Source organism: Etheostoma spectabile, chromosome 8 (assembly GCF_008692095.1).
Source record: "Etheostoma spectabile isolate EspeVRDwgs_2016 chromosome 8, UIUC_Espe_1.0, whole genome shotgun sequence".
Lineage (NCBI taxonomy): Eukaryota > Metazoa > Chordata > Actinopteri > Perciformes > Percidae > Etheostoma > Etheostoma spectabile.
The window spans coordinates 4,743,915-4,758,877 of record NC_045740.1 but is presented as its reverse complement, the minus strand read 5'-3'; the positions used below and the strand labels follow the sequence as shown (position 1 = coordinate 4,758,877).

At 40.4% G+C, this 14,963-nt stretch overlaps 1 protein-coding gene and 2 long non-coding RNA genes across 3 annotated transcripts; all 3 read right to left on the bottom strand.

Moving 5' to 3' along the window:
• Window positions 1-3,827: 3,827 nt before the first annotated feature.
• LOC116694665 (G-protein coupled receptor 22) lies at window positions 3,828-9,596 on the bottom strand. Its single transcript, XM_032524465.1, has 2 exons — window positions 9,329-9,596; window positions 3,828-6,208 (listed from the first exon to the last, which is right to left on the bottom strand). Exon 2 carries the CDS (start codon window positions 6,202-6,204, stop codon window positions 4,888-4,890), a length of 1,317 nt encoding a protein of 438 aa, XP_032380356.1. The 5' UTR covers window positions 6,205-6,208; window positions 9,329-9,596; the 3' UTR covers window positions 3,828-4,887.
• Window positions 4,434-9,322, bottom strand: LOC116694667 (uncharacterized). Its single transcript, XR_004333244.1, has 3 exons — window positions 8,775-9,322; window positions 4,656-4,661; window positions 4,434-4,445 (listed from the first exon to the last, which is right to left on the bottom strand). It is a non-coding gene; the product is annotated as an uncharacterized LOC116694667 (long non-coding RNA).
• Window positions 9,597-10,268: 672 nt separating the features above from the next.
• Window positions 10,269-11,993, bottom strand: LOC116694666 (uncharacterized). Its single transcript, XR_004333242.1, has 2 exons — window positions 11,501-11,993; window positions 10,269-10,356 (listed from the first exon to the last, which is right to left on the bottom strand). It is a non-coding gene; the product is annotated as an uncharacterized LOC116694666 (long non-coding RNA).
• Window positions 11,994-14,963: the final 2,970 nt, after the last annotated feature.

Below are 14,963 nucleotides of genomic sequence, written 5' to 3'. Positions count from 1 at the left end.
GAAACCCTGATATCTCAGGTTCATTTGAACGTGTGTAGGCTACTATTTGGCAGCCTGAACACTGGTATTGAAGGCTTTAGAAAATATGCAGAATGGAAAGAGATCACTGATGCAGTCAACAGTGTTCCCGCTGTAAATCGGACTCCAGCTGAAGTATAAATAAAAATAGAAAACGTATGAAATCATACAAAGTTATACAAATGATGAAATTCTGGTCTTCATATCAGAAACAAGGAAATGAATTTGGCGGTGTACGTGTGTTACGTCAACTCGTTCTCACTCCCGCATGGTTTGTGGCTCTCAAGAGTCACATACTGACCGTGGGACTGCTGTAATTGGTTGAAGTTGCGAGAAACTCCGGTTATTGGACAAAGTTGTGGTAAAGTTGTGGGGTCAAAATTGTAACGAATTCATGGTGATTGGTTGAATTTGTGAATTTTTGCGATCGAAAAATCCTGGTAGGACTGAATGAGTTTTAAGTCCGTCCAACCCGCACACACACACAAACACACAGGGACTGGGCCTGCAGCCATGTCTGAGCTTCTGACATCTTTTTGTCCTTTACATTTTTGGTTCAATGCGATAGTTTGTCCCTTTTGTCTTTTGAGCAACATTTCCTAAAGGACAATTTTAACAATAAAATGACACATTTCATCAATTGTAAACTAAACAATTGCTGTAACCATGCTTGATAACGTAAGCATTTCTTGTACTATCGCCAATTTTCTCTTCATATAAAATTCAGAATTCTATTTTTTTTATTTATAATACTACAATAATTGGTATTGTCTACATTAGCATGCATTTGATATTGCTTTTCCCTGTTCAACCCCCAGGATTATTTGGTTCTGTGATGTGGACTGGATAATAAAGGAGATCACTTCATGTGTCACTAAACTCCTGCTCTCTACTGATTCCGACAGGGAACAATAATCTACACAGCAACAATTTAAAGGCAGACTGGTGTGTTATTTTTTTGTCCAATACCACCATTAAGGTCATATCAGTTAGAGGTCATACTCCATTGTCTGCCTTTGATTCCTGGTTTCTATCTGTGCCATAGATTTTCTAGTTCAGATATTAAAAGTTGTATATCAGAGAAATATATCTTCCAGCACTATAAAGTGTCCTTCCACCCCTCTAAATGTAGCTTGGTGAGAATAACATTTGGAAAATGACCACATGCACCAATTTGTCAAGCTGTGCTGGCTGGTGTGCTCAATTAACTTTCTTCTTCTCTACGATAGCAGAATTAGAGCTGAGTGTTCACTGACCTAATGCAATACAGCCTCCATACGGACAGAGTAATATGATTTCCCAGGCTTTTATTATGTGTCTGTGGCTGGATAGAGAGGAGCCGTAAAGAGATGACATCTGAATTGGGCATAGCTGCAAAAGAGAGGCAGCCATTGAGTGAAATGTAAAGTATTTGATCACAGTCAAGAGATTCTAAAGGCTCACAGTGAACCTCTGCCAGCGTGGTAGTGAATTGACCTATTTTTTTTTCTCTGTAGGTCACCTCGGGTTTGAGGTGTTGTGTCGGTTTGCTAACCTATCCAATATGCTAACCAGAAATGCTGACCTTGAGATGGCAGACATTTGTAAATGTCTATATGAAAGTGGTCCCATGTGGGCAATTTCATGAAACTACGTACAGTCAACATGGTAGCAATCATAACAATTAACATAGATTAAGAGTTTAATTAAACAATACAGTAAATGCTTGCCCCTCACAATATTGGATTATTTGGAATTATATACAGAAGAAAAGGGAAAACTAAGACATGAGATGAGACTTACAGCGTAAATTGGCAGTTTTGTAACTCAGTCACATACTAAACTGAACATCTTTATGTGTGTCACACCAAATTTAAGAGTAATTAACATATATTTTTGGTATTTATTTTTACTTTAATTCCTTATTAAGATGAGTACCTTGAAAAACAAGGTATGCCCAGGTTCTGTTGCATTTTCTTTCATCATGATAATGAGATTAATACAAAATAGAGGTCACTGCCGTTACCTAATATCCTACACCACATTTTACAATCCACCCAAAAGCTCTGAAAAATGTTTTGCACCTATTTCACAGAAATATGCTGTTTAAGGTAAAAGTGCATCCAGTCTGATCTTGAGTCAGGGTTATTTGTGGCCTTTCACAGTTCTCTTGTTGCACTCCTAATTGGGTTTCTACCCCAGTTTGAGAAACTACTTAGCCAATCTGTGCTTTTTTATAGATTGGACCAAGGTTAGCAACTTCATCTAATTGTGCCAGATCCTGAATCCAATCAAATATAGCAATAAGCATCGACCAAGAGAAGTGGAGCAATGGAACCTGAAAATGAAGATGACTAAAAACAGAACAGAAGCTTCAATAATGATTGTTGTTTTTCTTTTTGATGGCCTCAGTGTGTGACAGTGACACTGAAATAATTAATAGTTAAATGAACATTGCTCTATATGTTACAAAAACATCATCTAATATCAACTTAAAGCCAACTGCTGCTGTCCACACAGCTTCAGTTTTGGCAAAAAATGACATCAAGAGAACAGATACATCAGGCTCAGTAATTAGTGAGGGCAAAATACTCCCCTCCCAAACAGAAAATGACAAGAAACAAGAAGTGAATGTCAGACTGAATAATGCAGTGTTAACAAAATGGCAGTTCAGTCAGAACATCAGGCTATTTTGGTTGTGCTTGAAAGGCCTTTTTGCTTAGCCACTGTGGCTGCACATCAGGATGGAAAACAAATTGTGACCTCAAAGCCTAGTTAGTGTAAATAGTATTGGTCTTTGAGAGGTTATTTTAGAAGGTAATCAATACAAATGGATTTTTCAGTAACACTAATGAGGTTTGGAATAGTACCTGATGTTTGCCATTTGAGCAGAGGTCTATATTCAGATTTAGAACTTAGCTGGTAGTGTCATTGTTGTATTGATAACAGTAATAAGTCTTTACATTTGAATACAGATACCCCACCTTTGAGGTTTGTCTTCACAAAAATAGCTCATATATATATGTTTGTTAAATTTATCCTCTGGCTCAGTGTTTCATCTCATAGGCCATCATTTTCCCTCCCTTGTCGGCAAATCTGTTGCTGGCTGTGATCCCATCTCCACTCTCCATCACAGACATGCCCTCAAGGTAGTAGTACAGTGACATCCAGTCTGCCTGTTTACAGCAGGGTCATAAAGAACCTTGCCTGCATCAATATTCCCAAATCAACCCTTTCTGTTGTGCTGCAAACCACATGCTGGCTGCCAGAGAAGCATCTGATCAAGGTTGTGTAATCGCTCTGGTAGCCAACAGTCCAGTGCTCTCAGGATCTAAAGGGCTCATCAATTTTCTATTATACCTGAGAAAGCAAAGGCATAACAAGCTCATTATTAAGATATACTGTGAAGTACAGTTTACATTTGTGTATGTACCTTTTTATGATTACATGCACTGTGCATTATAGACATGTTAGATAGAATGTAATCATTGACTCAGGGAGCTGAGCATGACTTCATATGCTAATTGTAACTGCATCTAGACTCGGCATGAGCGTGCAGATTGAATGTAATTAATTTGACAGTTTTTTTCTTGTAGATTATTAATCTGAAATCCATCTGCAGCTGTATAAATAGTTATTTCTACTTATTTAAGGCAAACTTGGACATAGACAAGTTGATCCTAAAATACAAGGCTGGCTGAATTACAGTCTACTAGAAACAGCTGGGAAACACAATTTCACTATCCTGTTCCTTGATAAACAAATGAGGAAATGCACTATGGCTAGAAATACACAGGCAGGGAAGAAGAATTTCATTATGTTCTGTGTGAATTGTAAACAGAATGTTTTATTAGGCTTTAAGATTTGTGCAGTAGCTCTTTATTGCAGTTATGGATTTGCTTATTTGGAAAGCGTTGTTTGTCGACTAGTGTTATTAAAAACAGACAATTTGATAATACAACCATTTTCAACATTTTCTTTTAGTTTGATTAAATAACGTCTTTACTAAACAGCATCTGAGAAATCTATTCACTTTTAGAATTAAAACAATATTTGTTATTTTTTTCATTATGTTCAAAATGTGCTCTCCCTGTCACAGTCCCTGTCTCACCATAAACTCATGCTCAATTCGTCAAACCAAAATAAGGCAACTGTAGATTTTCCATTTGGCTCAAAGACATGACCGTTAAAGGGAAACAGACTAGGCTTTGATTACATCTGGTTTATGTCAAACAAGGTGATGAGAACCGTGGTCTTCTGTTGTGTCTATGGAATGCAACTGATCTTTAACTCTAAAAGCAGTGATTGTGAACAGTACACCATAGCTTTTTGACTATTGCAACATAACATACACTACTTTTGCTACTTCCTTTCCACGCCTGTCTCTTCATCTTTGACCTATCTGTCTACCTTTCCTCAGAGGGCTTGCAGGCAATGGCCAGTGGTCACTGGGGACCAAGGGCATGGTGATGAATGGCAGTAATCTCACAGTTGTTACAGAATCAACACTTTACTTAGGGGAGGGTATAATTGGAGGCCTTTTGCTGCTTAGGTGAGTGAACACAAAATTTATAATACATATACATAATAATTCCTACTTCTCATTCTATTTATATACCTTGTTTACCCTATGCTGTACATGTATTATGTTTGTACACAATGCACTGTATGTTGCTACCGTTACAAAAAGCCATGCAATATCTACAGTACGTACCTACGTTTGTTCTCAATAAATAGTAATAAATTATCCACCTCTTGATTTTGTACATTCTATTGCACATATTTACATTTCTGCTTTGGATTAACATTTTCCCTTTTTCATCATGACCTGATGTCAGTTTTAGCTGCTTTTTATTGACTGTAGACCTTAAAGATGAGGAGTTCTTTCTTTTATTCCACGTCCTCAGAAGACAGACATTTTTGTCGAGCATCTCTGTCCTCAAATGTCACCTTTTTGTTCCGCTTTGGGTCGATCCAGGAGTTGTGGATAATGGCATTATTAGGGGTAGGATCTGCTTCAATGATCGACACCACTCGCTTCTTCATCTTGCTTTTCAAGACTTTCTGAAACTTCTGCCTTGTGAAGGCATAGAGTAGAGGGTGAAAAATAGTGGTCCCATAAGCCATGACCAGGAAACCCAGTCTCATCTTGACCATTAGGTCACTGGGGCCCACACTCAGGATAACTGTGTTGAGTACTGTGATAGGCGTCCAGCACAGCAGGAAGGTAGAAACAATCAAGAGGGACATCCTGAAAACCCTCTTTTGGCGCTCTCGCCTTTCTCTGTGGCGCTTAACAGCCCTTCGCAGGGCGATGATGACAGAGACAGAGGTACGCATTCCCAGTGTGGGGTTGCGACTACCACTGCTCTGGGATGCATCTGTGGCCTCTTGCTGCGTTGTCATTGCTGTCATGGATGGCTGCTTTTTCCTGCGAGCCTTCTTCTTCTGTGAGGTGTGGAAACGTGTGCCGATGCGAATATTGAGTGCCTGCAGGATCTTTGAGTAGGTGATGAGCATGACAACGGCAGTAAAGAAGAAAATAGGAATCTGAGCAAGCAGGTGGTAATAGAGGCCAAGTTCTGTATAGTACTGGTTAGTGTGGACCACATTCTCCACCACTGTCTGGTTCAGGTCAGCATGGCCCTGGGCGAAGAAGCCCACCTCAATAAAGGGGACGAGGAAACTAACAAAGGATAGCACCCAAATGGAAGCTAGCAGGGTCAGGGCACGGCTCATTGTCAGCACCCGGTTGGCTGGTTTGACCGAGATGTCGTAGCGATCAAGGGTGATAGCAAGCACATTAGCAGCAGTGGCGACACTAGCAAAGGAGACACAGGCTTCATGGAAGCAGCAGACGAGGGCAGTGTCTCCCTCCAAAGAGAGCAACACCACCACAATGGTAAAGGGGATGCAGCACACACAAACTAGCACATCCAACACATGGAGGTTCATAGTAACAATGTTACTGACGGAACTAATGAGGTTTGACTTCATACAATAGAGGGCAAGCACAGTGAGGTTAGAGCTCATTCCAAGGAGGATTTCCAGCATGAGGAAGCCAGTCAGGGAGACCTGGAAACTGACAGGATAGGGATACGGGCTGGGGGTTGCCGGACTCATGGTGCGACTGATGGGTTCAGTGTTGTCGGTGACCGTTACGTTGCTCATTGTGGCTTCTTGTTCCGGGCAGGGAAGGATATGCATTATCCTGCATGTAGGGAGAAGAGAAAAATAGAATTCATGGAGAGGAAAAGGAAAAGAAGAGGTTCATGTTTGTGGATCTCTAGAAAGTTGTAATTAACAACACATCTGAGAAATTTTATCAGACTAGTGCAGTGTAGTGTAATGCAATGCAGTTATAAACATATAAGGAAGTACATTTCCTCAGTGGAGCACGGGGAACAGCTGTGCCGAGTTTCCTCTGATTCAGAATAACTGTTGCCAAGAATTACAACTCTTCCTGTTCGACTGCCACCTTCACGAAGTTGCTCCTTTGTAACTTGGACATTTTTAAACTTTCAGAATTATTTTAATAAATTTTTGTGATGAGGGTCGACCGAGCATACAGTCAACATTTCTTGCAGATCAGATTAATGCTCTAGGAGGAGTTTAAAAAGTAGGTTTTACAACCGATTACAACAGAAAATGGTAAATAGCATTTCACTTCTGGACTTTTGTGTCTCACGCAAGACTTCTAATGCTCAATGTGGGTGTCTCTCTGAAGTCTTACAAATCAAACAAGACCTCTCATGAGCCGTGAGCCAATCGGTTCCCGGGAGGCGGAGATAGACAACTGGAAACCCAATGATGCCTCTGCATGTGATGTGGACCACATTGGTTTTAAACAACAGTTGCTTGAGCCAGTTGCTATTCAATGTTACAAGACCCTCCTACCTTTTTGGCCAATAAGGAGACAATTTAAATGACACCATGGACTACAGTGAAATGCTCCTCCAGTGATGTGTATCTCTGTGTTTCACCATAAACAGGGACTGTTATAATAGATAGAACACCCTGAACAATTTATAATTACTTATTTCTATATATTTATTTAAATAGTTATTTCAAGTGTGTGTGTGTGTGTGTGTGTGTGTGTGTGTGTGTGTGTGTGTGTGTGTGTGTTAGAAGTTTTGTATTTTTGCACTTTGTTTTTGTATTTTTGCTTTGCACTTTCCAAATGGACCTAAAAGAAACCAACAGACATACCTGTAGAAATAAATTCATATAAAATACATTGTTGAGTCTTTTGGCTTCAACTGTTGTCTGTAGTAAGTTGAGACATGGTTCTCTGGTCTTGTGTTGTCTGTATCTCACCTAGATGTGATTACAGCAGTGTGTTTAGTCGGTTTACAGATGTATGACTTTCATGGAAATAATATAATATATGACCCTAACCCTGTAATTTTCACCGCAAAGACATGAATGGCTCTCTGGGGAACACCCATCAGACCAGCGGGCGTTCGTTGGATTGTTGTTGGCTGCAGCAAGTAAGGAGGGCGGGGAATAAACAGGACATGCTTTGTGAGGATTATTACTGTAGCCCGGCTGAAAACATGACAGCTAGCTAGCAGCTCACAGGGTTGGTGAATTTAAACAATGTCTGAGTTGAAAACACATTTTGTTTTCATGTAAGGTCCATGTTCATGTTGCACAGACATTTTAATTGCATTGCATTTTTTGTCACCATTTTGACATTGGAATGATAATGTGTAAAAAAGTTGATCATATCGGACGGTATTATATCAGCGGCGATATGTCGTGGATCAGTAATGAGACCTACGTTCCCACAAAATTTGGTATATTAACTTCTCATTATTTCAGAATTCCAAAGCTTGTAAGGGGGCACTATAGAGCCCCCTGGCAATACTCAAGTCCAATCACTACAAACGTTATAGTTTTTGCCAGGTCTGACATGCGTGCCCCTCAAAAATGTGAGCATGTATTTGTGTGTGTGGTACCACAGTGGGTTAATATGTTTTGAGTATGTTTTACATTTAAATAATTTTAAGGAGGAATAATTTTGTTTAGCTGTAGTATATTAACCCTTGTGTTGTCTTTGGGTCAAATTGACCCGTTTCCAAAGTGTTTTATATCAGAAATATGGATTTCTTTCAACCAAATTGCCCAAAAATAACATGGATGATTCCATACAACGAAATTTGGAAGGTACCATGTAGGGTCAATCCTGAGGCCACCCCTACAGTGGAGTACTGATTGGTTAAAGTGGGCGTGGCCTATGGGACCCACATTTGGATTCACCACTTACACTAATGTGAACAACTTTAAATTTACAGGGTAGATGTACAATGGGTCATGGACCTCACATACCTAAAATTACATGTGGACCACTAGCTGGTGCTATGCTGTGGTTTTGCCTTTAACTCCAACATTACACAAACCTTACATCCACGTGTTCACTGAATCAAGCTGGATCAAGTGATATAGACCACATCCATTTCAGATTTTTCATTTCGCAATATTGCGCAATGCGCAAAGCCAACTTTTTTTAAACTCCTTCTAGGCCGTGTGATCGATCTACACAAAAACTGGTACGTAGCATCTCCAGATGGCACTGACAAAAAGTTATTGAAAGAATTTTGCTACGTTGAAGTATGCATATTTGACGACATTTTCTTAGTTGGCTACCAAACACATATCATATCTCAACAAAATTAAGTGTTATCAGCAAAAAAAAAATTATTTTGCATGGTCCCACTACGATGCTCTGTACCAAATTTGGTGAAGATCGGCCATTAGGGGGCGCTATAATCAACGTTTATTTGTTTTGGCCGATAACTCAATTCATTTAAATGGGAAATTTGCAATTGCAATATCTCTCTGTAAATGCTATAGACATGAAACTGGTGATGCTTGCTTGGTATGCTGTTCTGAGGCTCCGTACCAAATTTGGCAAAGACCGGCCATTAGGGGGCGCTGTAGCCAAATTAGACCAGTTTCAGCCCTTCTACTCAATGTAAATGGGATATTTGCAACGGCAACGTACCGCAGACCTTACGGCTCACACCTCTCAATATTTCTTGATTTTTGCCTCCCCACCGTTACGCTTTGTGTCCCGCTTCTGCGGGCTCCCCTGGTTGTCTGGGGCGACTGGAGTCAGGAGGTTTGGACCCCGTCATAACTGCTTGCAGTTCTGGTTAACATTTGGTTTGGGGAGAAAACTAATACACATGCAATCCAAGATAAATTGAAATGACTGCAGTAGTACATGCAATATTAAAATCATCCAACCTCCCCTAAATAAATAAATCCAATCTATTTGGGTTCTAGATGACAAGGAGAAAAACAAATGTTTTAGTTTTATATTTACCCTTCCCTCCAGCACTATCTGAATACCAAGGCTGCGTAATCAGGCCATAGAGTCCATGTTGTATCCACAGAGACCAGCATCACATCCAAACATAGCCAGTGGAAGTGGGTTTCCGCTCTGGCAGAGCCCCCCAGCAAGGCTTTTCCTTTCACTGCTAGTCCCTCCCAGAGAGGCTGACAGCCATAAAAACACCTGTCCGTCTCGCGTAAGACTGTCTATGGGCTGCCAGCTTTTTTTCCAACCTTAATGGCCACCTACAACCAGTGGATTTTAGAGAATAATTATGCAAATGTCTTCTACAGACGTTATCTACAATCTCCGGTCCGTTTGCTTTGGCAATGTTTGGAGCTCTGATGGATGAGAGGAATAGGGATAAGATGTCGGGGCCACCTCCTGTTTATAATCTCATGATATTCCCAGGCAGAAGAGGCCCATCCAACCAAGAAAACAAAGAAACACAGACTCTTTCCCCTGCACAGGGCTGGAATGTACCGCTCATAGTACGATGATCCAAATCCTTGCTTTTTTGTCCTCTGTGAAAAGAGAGTCAGATCTGTAAATACAAAAAAGCAGTTACATCCATTTGCTTGTACTCCAAGAGGCAGAATTTGTCAGCCAGCCATGTATATTCTTTAGTGCACACCATAATAATGTCCAGAATCTTTCCAGGAGAGGTCAGTGTGTCCATGCAGAGTTTAGGCACATGTCCCTGGGAGCACTAATGGAACAGGCCTTCACTTTCCACCTTTCTCATCAGTCTCTGTACGCCTGGCTCCAGCTTCCATTGGCATGAAAATCGAGCACAGGTCTCCAGTTTGCCCCTCGACATGCTGAACCCTCAATCAATGGAGATGGCGTGTGTAGAGCCGATTATCAGAGTCCATGTGTGTCAAATCACCATGACATGTGATCACTGAGACATTTGTGATCACCAGTTTAGATGTGTGCATGGAGGGGGGTTGATTCAGCGATTCAGGAGAAGGTCATCATCATGAGGTAGTACAGTATGAGTGAGTTCATCTGAAAACCTGTGGTAGATTTGCAAAAAGATCCCAGACAAGAATTGGTCTTTAGATAGCAGGAGTTGTATACATCATCTGTCTGTCCTTCAATGCCAGATCTTTCTGTCACAGTGACATGAGGAGAGAAAGGATAGAGTAATGGATGATAGGGAGAGGGAGAGTAGGAGGAGTAGGATAGGGAAGTGTGGGGGATGCGTTAGTGAAAATAAACATATCCTCTGCAGAGAGGCGACAAGGAAACTCTCATTAGCATAGCAACAAGCCTCTGATGTCTTATCATGTTCCTGTGTATCGCCTGATTCACTTTACATCTTTGTAAATGCATTTACATAACACTGGCACTTTTAAAGGGCTTGCACAAAAGTAACTGGTATTTGACATCCCAGCCTGCTGTTTTTTGGGTTAAAGATTGACTTTAGTAATATTTATCTTTTCTTGTTGTTTTTGTGTAAATAATTACAGGAAAATGCTTAGTGTTAATTGCTGTATGTCACTTGTGTACAGCGACAGTGGTGCTGAATGGTCATACAGTTTTAATGACAAGCCAGACTTGCTAAGAGCCTTAGCGCAGTCTAATTTATAGGGGAACTTGTCATACATACATGGATGCCCCCTCATGTATGGGATCTATGTAATCTCTTCAGAGAAAAATGTCTGTCATTGTTGTTGTTTCAGTGAGAGATGTCATACTTTACTGTGCCACAATGTCAGCAGAAATGATCAATGGGCGCCATGCGTTTAGTACCAGGCAAGACAGAGGATCATGCATGTTATTAAGATCTACAGTTTTAAAGTGTACAATTGCATACCACTCAGCCTGACAGTTTGGAATGTGTAGCAGTAAGAAAGAAACTATTGTGTTTACAGTATGTCGGGGCCCCCATAATGCATAAACAAATGATCAAAACCCTTTTAGAGTGCGATGTAATACCATCAACTTGGAATTGCAAGTTTAAGACTTAACATATTTTAATCAGTTATTAATAGGTTTCACTTTAACTATAACCATATATTTCTAAATAAATCAACAATATATTATAACTGAAGTGATTAAGTAAAATGATGTTGATAATTTCTAATCCCATGCATTTGTTGTGGTGACACATGTGTGGCATTGAGCTTTCTTTGCTGTCACATACATTTTACTCACCTTAGTGTAATCAAACCAATAAGTAAAGTGCCCCATCAAGACACAGCAGAGCTCACCATGCAGGGTAAACACTGATGCTTTGGAGCTGGTCCATACACCACACTGTCCCCTCTCCTTGCAGCTCTGTCACCATCTAGGTCGACCGATTGAAACAGCTGGTTTATATTCTGCTCCCTCCAGCGGCAATCCAAGAATTGGGATTGAATATTGATGAACATACAACGGTTACACAACTGACAGATGTTCTTGTCCTCACAGACAGAGAAAAAGTCCACAGAGATTAGTCCTGATAGTGATGTTGGTGGATTTTTTCCTCTCCGTTGGTCCCCATTTTTTATTATCCATCCATTTGGAGAGGTTTGTGAATACTCACCTCACCAACTCTCTGTTGCGCTCCCTCCCTGCCTAACGGTCTAGATAGGATTGCAAACCATCAGACTTCAAGTATCTCTCTATATCCCGCTCTGCTCTCTTCTCTCCCTCTCTCCCTCACTCCCTTGTTCCTCTCTCTCTCTCTCTCTCTCTCTCTCTCTCTCCCTCTCTCTCTCTCTCTCTCTCTCTCTCTCTCTCTCTCTCTCTCTCTCTCTCTCTTACTGCAGAGGTTTGCAGTGGTCCCCCAGTCCTGATTGGTCTTCTGTAATAGGCTTAACCCTTTCCTCTCCAGCGAGGGGAGGTATATCCTTCTGTTCTGACTTTATCCTCTCTTCCCTGACAGTGGCGGTGACATCCCGTGTGGGGCTGTACTGATTTGGAAAACAGCTTCTACTTTGCTATTACACAGGGACTTTAGATGACACTGTGCTAACCACACAACCTGCTGCATAGTCTTAGAGGCAGACCTGTTAACGGAAAAACTGCAGAAAATGCAGGATTGATGTATTAATTAGCACTGTCACGATGTAATGAACAAGTAATGTGTTTGTGCACTGTAGGGGGTGGGGATGATGAGGATGGAGAGCCAGCAGAGAGAAGCAATATTTTTTGTACTGATTTTGCGCACCTACATAGGTCTTAATATGCATGTGCAAGTGAGCATGAGAGGCAGCGAGACTGACAGAGAGGAGATAAATTCTTGCAGCTGTGAGTGGGAGAAATGGATTATGCAGGAAAGAATCGAAGTCAGAAAGGAAGAGATAGATAGTGGCTCTCTGATTGATAGTTTCAATTAAGTTGCACTGTCAGATCAGTAAGAGGTTGACCACCCTCCATTCCTTTGTCAAGACTCATTTATAAGGTGCAATTATTGCCAGAGGGCATCTTGGTCCCTGACAGCCTCCAGTAAAGAAGAGGGGGGACATCTTTTGTGCTGGCGTGGCTAACTGATATCCAATGATTAAAGTCCACAGAAAATACATCAGGTGTCTGATGGTGACAGTTAAAAATAGGGATCAAAGGCAAGAATGGGTTGTAAGCTGTTACCTTGGTAGTAAGGAAACAATTTGTCTGCTAAGAAATTGGTTGATTGACAGAAACTAAATCACCTAGTTTGATAATCAATTTATCATTTAAGTAAGTTTTTAATTGAAAATCTTAAAATTTTACTAATTTCAGGTTCTCAAGTGCAAGGTATGATTTAATTTAGTTAAACAACACGTATATACATGTATAATTATATGTCAGTAATGTCTACTTTAAAATACTCACATATAATGTTGCCTTTGGATCATGCATGTCGGAAGCGACATACGCTTGTACCAATATAGAAAAAATTGGAGTTTAAGGGGAAAACCTCAATTACAATGTGGCATTGATCACAGAGAAATTTGTGTTTCCCTAACATTTTACACATATAGATCAGCACTTATTGGAGTATTAATAAGAGCAAATACTTGCACTATGCATGTTTTTAAGCTTCTCATCAACACTAACTTTCATTGGATCTCATTGCATGAAATGGAGCTTGGGACATGTCAAGAGGAATTGTACGTGTTTGAACAGAGGAAAGATGTGAAGATTGATGGTGGAGAAAGAGAGCTTTTCTTCAAGATGGTTGGTGTAGCGTGCACGGGGCTTTTGTACACAATGTATCTGTTTGAAAGGTTCATGTTCATACAGTATGTGTTCTTCGGACAACATGTTTATGTACCTTGATGTATGCACCTGCTTCTTACACAGTATCCATCTGAACTCCTCTGGCTGTCAAGACCATAATTACACAGAAAGTCAGTGCAAAAAAGCTTCTCTGGCATTTCCTGCAACATTAAGGCACTGTGTTTCATAAGAAGAATCCTGATGAGAGTGAAAATTGAACATGTATATGAAAAGACAGGACTGACCACTTGACAACCTTCTCACACCTCTTCAGGAATTCTCCTAGTTTTAAGATGTGTAAATATGCTGGTGCAAAAAACTGCATTCCCAAAACTTTAGAGTTCAATAGAAGAATGATAAATATTTCATTCCCATTAATATTTCATCCTGCTTTTTCTCTCAGTCCCTAGACTCCACTGTCTAATGTTCACTACAGTTTTTTCTCCTCTTTCACTTTGAGTGCCTGTAGACATTCGTGCCTGTCGATACTGAAGTGTGTGCATTTCTTTTCCTATCCCACACTTATTGCACATGAACACCCTCCTTAGCACTGTGTGTGTGGCATGTCTGTCAAGAGGACCCTCTCTGGCCTGAGCTTATCAAATAAAGAAGATGCAGATGTGCCGTTAGTGGCCGTCTTATTTCAAATCCATGCTTTGCATTTCAAACATCAGCAAGCCATTGTGCAACAGTGGGATGAAAGTTGGCAGGCCCAGAGGACCCAGCACACAGACTTTTATCCCGTCCCTGCAGCAGGCATCCTGCAGTTCCATTTGGTGCCACTGTGATTTGCTCCAGATTGCCCAGTACAGAGGCAGTCCAGCGCTAATAGGATGGCTGGTTTCAAATGTTGAAGCAGTCTGCTGTCATCTGATCTATTTAAATTGTCTTTTTCCCAAACCCTGAAGAACTCCTGGCCCAAACTCGCATAGGCCTTCATACAGAAATGGAAAAAGATTTTTTTTTGGTATCATCATACAGAAAATAGATCAAATAATTTGGTGAAACAACAGATTACAGCTCTTTACTTATTGTGTAATTACTTCTCAATAATGTTTTAATTGTCATTTTAAACTGGTACAATGTCATTAAAAAGGGATACAAAACAAAAAAATATAGGAATTTAAGGTGTAAAGATTTACAAAGAGAAAATATTGCTTTGGAAGAAAATGGTGAAACGGACTGATTTGTGTGCCTGTGGTCGTCAGCAGTTTAGTAGCCTATAGATGAGATGGATTGATGCCTACTAAATGTATGGAAGTTCAATTCAGGAAATATTCACTAGAAAATAGGAAAAATTGTATTTCTCATTTTAAAGAGTATCTTTACCTAGTCTTGCCCTGCCAACAAATGGTGACAACTAAGGCTGCACAATCACTTGCAATTTTGCAAAAATTGCAATATGGAGTACTGCAATATCCAAAATGCAGGG